This window comes from Micrasema longulum, unplaced genomic scaffold, assembly GCF_059751315.1.
Source record: "Micrasema longulum isolate JH-2025_06_02 unplaced genomic scaffold, ASM5975131v1 h1tg000570l, whole genome shotgun sequence".
Taxonomy (NCBI): domain Eukaryota; kingdom Metazoa; phylum Arthropoda; class Insecta; order Trichoptera; family Brachycentridae; genus Micrasema; species Micrasema longulum.
Window position 1 is genome coordinate 415,085 of NW_028277766.1, and position 8,257 is coordinate 423,341.

Consider the following 8,257-nt stretch of genomic DNA (forward strand, 5'->3'; position numbering starts at 1 on the left):
CACGAACCAATGAGCAAGTTTTTTGTTTTTTTCTAACCTTAAATTTTTGTTATACGTCGATCGGTTTCTAGTATAATTCCTGATGATGAGGCAGTAACCTCGAAACCATTCGACGTATAACTAAAAATATATGTGGTTTATACAGAATTAGAAACAAATAGTGTTCTGATGTAATAACTTATATTTACATATAATTTATTAATTTAAAAAATACTTATATGTAAATATAAGTTATTACATCATTACAATGGAATTCCACCAAGAATTGTTAATAAATAATTTAAATGAAATAAATAGTGTTCTATTTTTATTTAGCGAACCCAAAATTTGGTGTTATTTCGACGACTTTTATTATCACTTTTGACGTCACGAGCTGTCTATGTTTTTAAGTAAAAAAAAAGTCATATTTGTGTTCTAATAATTTACCCAACATTTAAATTTTGGAGCTATTTTTCAGTAATCATAAATAATTATGAGAGAAAATGGGAATCGGTCGTGCTAGAGCAGGGTTCAAACATCAGATCTTGAGTCCACAATTTCTAAAATTATAAAATGTAATATTTTAACGATACGCAACAGCGTATACACAAAGAGTAGACTAATGTTCTGCTTTTATTGTTGAATATTAAAAATCACAATGTTAGTGCTTTCAATATTAATTATAATATAGAGTATATAATTTTTCTTTCTTCCAGGTTTCTATCATGGATATCAGGATGCCGGTATTCAATCCTCAAACGTTTCAGTTGGAGAGCCTATCTCCGTACCTGGACTCCTTCCCGTTCCCGTTTTACCTCATCCTGAGGGACATCGCAGCTCTCCCAGCTGTACTGAGTGACGCGCTGAGGCAATGGTTCGAACTCGCCGCCAACACTGACAAGCAATAAGATATTCTTGTAATGGTAACACTGAGAGCAGTGGGATATTCTTGTAATATTGACATTAATTGTTTTTGTAGTTTTAAGTGTTGATCATGTTGACTGTGATTTATATTACTGATTATTAGGTGATGTAAGTATTTTTGATTTTATCTGTCGAGCAGCAGGCAGATGAGAAATATATATTTTTAAACTTTATTTTATGTTGAGTAATAACATATTTAAATTTAATTTCAATAAATCATTCTTGTTAATTAGCTAGTGTTTTATTAACTTTTTCCACTGTTTCGGCATGGTACATTTTTCATTATAATAAATACTTAAAATTCATTCGAACACATGACTATTAATTTTGTAGACATGTTCCTATCTTGTAGATGTAATTCATATTACGTCTTACACAAAAAAATAAAATAAATTGTGCAACATGATTTTGCAATTCGGATAGAACTTTTTTTTAACTCTATTAACTAACAATAGTCTTAAGTCGAACAGAGAACTTTTAACCACCATAAATGTTGGTAAAATTTCATATCTGGGGCATATAATGCGTGGACAAAAGTACCACTTGCTTCATTTAATTTTGAAAGGCAAGATTGAGGGTCACAGAGGGGCTGGAAGAAGACAGATGTCCTGGCTGCGAAATATACGAGACTGGACTGGCAGCAGATTCAGGACTGTGGAGCAGATTTTCCGAGCAGCACAGGACAGGGAGACTTTTGCCAGAGTGATTGCCAACGTTGGGGTTACCTGACAGGGCACTAAGAGAAGAAGAAGAACTAACAATAAATAAAAACTCTTTTACAGGAATAAAACTTTATTTTAGGTACAATTTATAGAGTATGTATACAAAAATACACTATGGACTTTATTTATTTCTCTCTCACCAAAACACAAAAATTAATGGAGCTCATAATTAAGCTGGAGGGGTCACATTTTTCAGTCAATTTTAGCTGAAATTCTTTAGGTTTTTACGCATATTATTTATTTATGGATATGTTTCGTAATTACAATAGATACAATAAACTTTATAACCAAGAAATATAAAGGCACAGGATGAGTGTAGATTTGTCTAGCCTATCAATAGCAAACAAGGATGGACAGCACCAGAGTTAGAAGTTAGCTTGATATTTCCATAAGGAAGTCCATAATCAAGTTATGCATAACTCATTTAAGTTTTTTTTTTTTTTACCACTTAAATGGATATATTTACATGAACAACCTAAAAAGAATATACATAATTATCTAGACTTGGGGAGTTTCACGAGCATGTGCAAAATATTTGCAACTAAAAATAAATATTCTATGTAATAATAATTTAAAAATTGATAATCAAACATTTAAATTACAGATTAGAACCATGCTCCATTGTTTGGCAAAACTGTTGATTAAAGGAGCTATCTCTATGTAAAACAATACACATATGTTCAGACATTATCGATCTTTTACCAAATTATCTCATCGCTTTGACATACATTTTTGTTGATTGACAAATTGAAATTACTATTGTTCTCCATGACCTTGATATTTTAGATTATCTTTTTAGTACGAAAATTAAATATCACAAAATATTAGCTACATTTTCTGACACAATATTATTATTATTAAATAAAATGGGGACTGTACAGTACATCAGTACATTATTGACATAACATGCTAAAACAAAGATAGCATAGTTCAATTCGTAACAGTTTATAAATCATATAAAGTTATTTTGTATAAATCTACAAGTTAATAGCACAAAACTGGCTTCAAAGCGTGAATTATCATGGAAACTTGAGCACAGCTTATTAAATTCCTTATAAAAACAAATTACCGAAGACCCCGTTTTTTTTATATTTTTTTATGATTTTGATGGCGTGTTACTATAAAGGTGATTTGCCATCGACCTTGTTTTAAATATAGCAAATGTTAAATTTTGTCCATTTTGATTTCATGATTCTCACTCTACGATTCCGTACAATGGTTTTAAAATAATAATAATAATTTAAAAAAATTGTCTCTCAAATTAATGAGTTGAAGTCACTACTTTTATTTTTTGTCATAATGTTAAAGTTCATTCGAGTTTACTTTTTAAAATAAAAAATGTTTTTGAAACGCACTCCAAACTAACATGATTTATTTAATTTTCGAGTTCCACAGAGTGCTTTTAAAGAATGTCTATGATTTTGTTGCATTATAACATATAATAACCTTAGTAAAGGTCCGTTAACATGTTGACAATACAATAGATCTGACAATATTGTCTTGTCCCAACTCCGTGTGAGCGGCTCGAACAATACGAAAATTCTGCCGCAGTTCATTCAGAAAAAAATGTGTGGGAGTGATATACATTCACGTCGACCAAATCGCTATTATCACAAGGTCCTGTCCGTGCGTGTTCACACGAGGACAATGCGGCTGCTGGCGGTCGCGTGCGGCGGTGGGTGAAATCGTTGTTCCGGGGAGATAGCCGGCCTATCTATCTCGGTGGCAATATCTTTAAACAATTTTTAGTTCTAAAATTGCTGTCCACTGTCCTGGGACAAAACAATATTGCATTGTCCACGTGCGAACGTCTTTTAAAACCATGGTATCAATTTAAACACTCCTGAAAAATTTTAGGTTTGTGACATTTTAAGTTTTTAAAACAAGGTCTTCAATTATTTTCATGCTCCAATAATCGTTGGATTTCTTAGAATGGTCTATTAAGTGAATCCTGAATCATAGGATCTACATAATGTTTAATTTAGCCAATACTAAAGTTGTGGCAGTTTGAGTGCAATTTTTAATACATTTTAAATACCAGATATTCATACAGGTTGGCAATTAAAATTAGTTTTTACCGCCAATCAAAATCCTCGAATGAGGGCTGACCATTTTAAAATTCAAAAATAATAAATTAAAACTTAAATTCAAATAACGCACCAATGCTTACAAACAGCTAACAGCTTATAACTACAGCCAAAAATCCAATATAAATTTATTAGAAAGACTCATTCTATGCCACTTGTAATTCAATATATTGAAAATACAATATAAAATTTAACAAATGTTTTTTTTTCTCAATTTATATTTAAAGTAATAATTTAAGATCTAGGATGAGTAGTTTTAAGTTACTCTAGGCCAGTAGTGATTGGCAAGTGAGATTTATCATAAATACATAATTTTTCAAGCTGGTCGCAAAGGGGGACAATAATAACAAAATGCAGAATAAAATTGCCGAAAACTTCTGGACAAATTGTACATATGATATTATGTACATTATTGTGACCAAATAATGAAAATAACTTAGTAATTTTCCTAAAATGTGACGGTACATAATTGGACATTATTGTCAAGAATCATAGTGTCGGTGATATTGCAATACCGCGTAACTTATTTTTTTAAAGGAAAATATTTTAATGCAATAAATTCTATAGATGGTCATTAGTTTAAAATTATTGCTATTATTACTCTAAATAATCGTAGTTTTTCTGATGCTCTAGTGGTATTTTTGGTCTATTCAAATCATAAGTAATATATTAACGAAACCTTTTTATCATGTGTTATGTGATATTGCAGTATCACCGACGATATACACATGCGAAATAAATAGGAAATAAAACTAATTATGGACAAAAGAACGATACTGAAATAATAAAAAAATATTTGCAAAGTTAAATTTTAGGTTCCAAGGAAAATAAATAGTTTGAACAAGTTTAATAAGTAAAAATATAACTTATTTTGTTCAGCGAGTTTTATAGTCATAAGAAATTATGAATATCCAAGTAACAAGTGCCCAGAAAAAATGTTGGTGATATTAATACCCATAAATGCAAGGAAAGCACACTGTTCAATATTTAAAATATGTAGCTCAAAAATTTCATGTTTTTATTTTAGATATAAAAAAAACCTTTTTATAAAGCCTCTAGAACAAGACGCCATATTACTAAATAATTTATGTAATTTTACATATTTATGTTCGTATCATAAAAGAAAATAATTCAAATTTAAAGTAATCTACATAATGGACAAAGAAATCTGAAAAAAAATAAAACCGGCCAATTCTCATTGGATGGATTTTTGCATTTTCGAGACATTTGTATGGTTGCATTATATTAATTTGCACTATGTATTTTTTTTATTCTACCTACACACATATTAATAAATTGTCTTTATTATGGAGGAACTAAAATTATAAAAAATAAAAATAATAATATTTATATTGTATGTAATGTTAATGATACTACTCATTATTATTTTTTATTAATGAAGCTTATATTGTAAAATGTATTAAAAAAACAAATTTTTCAATGCAGACAAAACAACGAATTTCCATAATAATATTATGTACAAGAGTTCCATCGAATCGGGGAATCAAAGAATATTATTAAAACAAAGTAAATTAATATGAAATTCAATGAGTTTTCCAATATTTAATTATCGGCATTGGCAAATACATTTCCTCTCTCTTGAACAATATAATTCTATTGTCAATCATACTTCGTCTATTTTAGTTATTTTTTCAAACAATAACATATTTAAACTTTATAATATTAATTAACTGCACACTGTGTACAGATAGATGGATTATCATCAGTGCGCTACACAGATAACATTTTTCATATATCGAAACAAAATCTGAGAATCGAACAATATTTATGTATTTGTTTTATCCAAAGATGAAATTTAGAGAATCAATATTTATTTTTATTACGGTAAACTTATACTATAATAATTTATGCAGTAAATTTGAGGTTACCAACACTATGTGCTCATTTGACAGTAAAACGGCTAAATAACCGATGTGCGAATTTCAGAGGAGAATCAATTGAAGATATTAAATGTTATGAATCAATTCCAAAACATTGCACGTAAGACAGGAGTTATGTAAAACTATAATGGCTAGGTAAGATAAAAAGCAAAAACCAATTTTAATGTAAACGACAATGAGGAAGTTCGGTGTTTTTATTATTATTTGTTAATAGACTATTAAAATATATATTTTTTTAATTTTATGTATCGTATTATCAGCGCAATGTTTTTTTTTTTAACGGCGATAAGTTTTGTATTTCTGAAATTAATCCGAATATGACTTCTCAAGTTTTCTTCCGCTTCTTCTCGGTTAGTTCTATCGATTGTTTCGTTGACAATAAGTAAACCGGAAATCTTCCACAAATTTGTAATCATTGGTTGATTCGTATGAACTAGTGACGTTGTTCAAATTAGTTCATTTTTATTAAAATATTATTTCAAACATTTTCAAGAAACTTTGCCGTATAATTTAATGCTCTAATTTTTACCGTGCGTAAGAAAATATTTTTTGTACCTAATTTCCTGTAGCACTGAAGTTCCTCGTTCTTCCAAATCAGTCCAATTTTGTGTGATACACATACTTAATCTGTTAGTTTTATGAATGTCGTAGACAAGGGTTTCTGATGTAAACACCAAAATTTGCAACTTATATCCACGGGTGTCAGCTTTAGAGTAATAATTAGCTAGAGAAGCCCTTTAGCTCTATCACATAGAATTCCAAATTTTTTGTTTGGTTTTTAATATAACAATAAATGCGTAACGGATGGTTTTGGTTTGCTCTTGGTCCTGAGTACCTACAGCCCATTGTATTGCTGTAAACTGTAGCTAACTTCGCGGTTGATAATCATAGAATGGTTTTTGATGGTATGGGTGACTATTGGCCAGTGGTGAATTATTACTCTTAAGGTGTCGGCTCATACTCAGGGCCTTGGCCTCATAGAGTTAGGGATACGTATTATTTTTTTGTAATATAGATGTATTTCTATGAATAAATTAATGAAATACTCGAAACAAGCTTTACTATAAAGGTTTAAAAATGTTTAATGATAACATATTACAACAGAGATGAAGAGGCGAAGCCTCAGTGCGAAGTAGACTCGAGTGGTTCGATGATTTGGGGGCCACATGAACTGAAGTACTCTCTTATGATAGAGAAAATTCAAAAGAAGTTTCTGGGATATCTCTACATGAGAGAGTGCAGGTCCTTGGCTGTAACCCAACCGATTTTCTCCAGGGTTTGCTCGGCTACAACAGTTTAGAGACTAGAAGGAATGTGTATTTGATTATACATTTTTATCGATTGTTGCGCGGTATGGCCAGTAATACTGAGATTATGAAGAGCATTGGTTTGTATGTTCCTGATAATTACCTAAGACAGCGTCAGCATAAATTGTTTCATATTCCAATATACAGGACCAACCTGTCGATGGTTATGCCTGTTAGAAGGACTACAGCTATGCTAAAATACGTCGCTCTGGATGTTGATCTATTCCATGTATCCGAAGGGGTTTTTCCAGATTCTCCTACTACTTTGACAAGTCTCTTTAATGTATTTTTTTCTTGTTATAATATGTACGCCTTAAATTTTAGTTTGTTATGTAGGTACATGTTATTTTTTAAATAAATTAATTGAATTGAAAGAACATTTTAGAGAAGAGAATGTAGAAGTCTAGGCATCCACAGAGCTTATGACCTGTCATTGGCTGGTTTGAGTGGCCACTTTACACACTGTGTAACATTCACCATTCTGCCTATATTTGAACATCTATATTCCTTTGATTTTTCCATCTGTTGACGTTTGTGAATTGTTGCGGGTGAGATTCGTATGACTGAACTGTTGCCAGAAAGTCTCAGGGAAGCTGGAAGCATCTTCACTTTTCGAGCGAAATGCTATTTGCATATCAGGGATAGAGATAATTAATTTGTGTATTACATAGGTTTTTAGATATATATTTAATTTAGGTGTATTTAGTTTAAAAATTAATTTATAATATTGTAATATATATACAGTAAAACCTCGTTTTTACATTCCTCGATTCTACATTTTCCCGCTTTTTACACCGAAATGTTCAGGACCCATTTTTCTTCATACAAATATTCCCCCCAATTCACGTTTTTTACATTTTTCATCACCCGGGTTTTACGCTTAAAAATTTTCGGAGTTCATTTGATGTGTCAAAATGATGTCGTAATAATGATGCCGCAGCCCGCGCGCCACCGCGTATGCCACGCAAATGAAGAATAAAAACAGGTAAACAAGTGATAAAGGATAAATTATTGTCTTAACCTAAATTTAAAGCAGGTGCAGTGTAATTGACCCTTTTGTTTAAGTGTCTTCCTTCAATATAAATAAAACTTCCCAACATTTAGGGGAAAAATTATTTTATGCAAATTCTATTTTCGTTTTTTTTTTATTCACACATAAAATAATTTTAACATGCTGTTTTTAAATCAAATAAAAAAACACTTTAAATAATATTGATTGAAAAAATATAAAAACATTTTTAGTGAAATCATTGAAAATAAAATGTTGACAATTTCCACTCATCACCGTTTTTACAATTTTTCTGGAAGTATATTTACACTATAGTGTAGGAAATCAA

General features: G+C 30.4%; 1 protein-coding gene across 2 annotated transcripts in view; it reads left to right on the top strand.

Annotated features, from left to right (window-relative positions):
- Positions 1-1,133, top strand: part of LOC148280547 (midasin) — a 46,779-nt gene extending 45,646 nt beyond the window's left edge. For both annotated transcript variants that reach the window (XM_088228202.1, XM_088228203.1), the window contains one exon: positions 696-1,133. In XM_088228202.1, coding sequence (XP_088084328.1) covers positions 696-887 — 192 coding nt within the window. In that variant the 3' untranslated portion in view covers positions 888-1,133. The remainder of the gene's footprint in view (positions 1-695) is intronic.
- Positions 1,134-8,257: the final 7,124 nt, after the last annotated feature.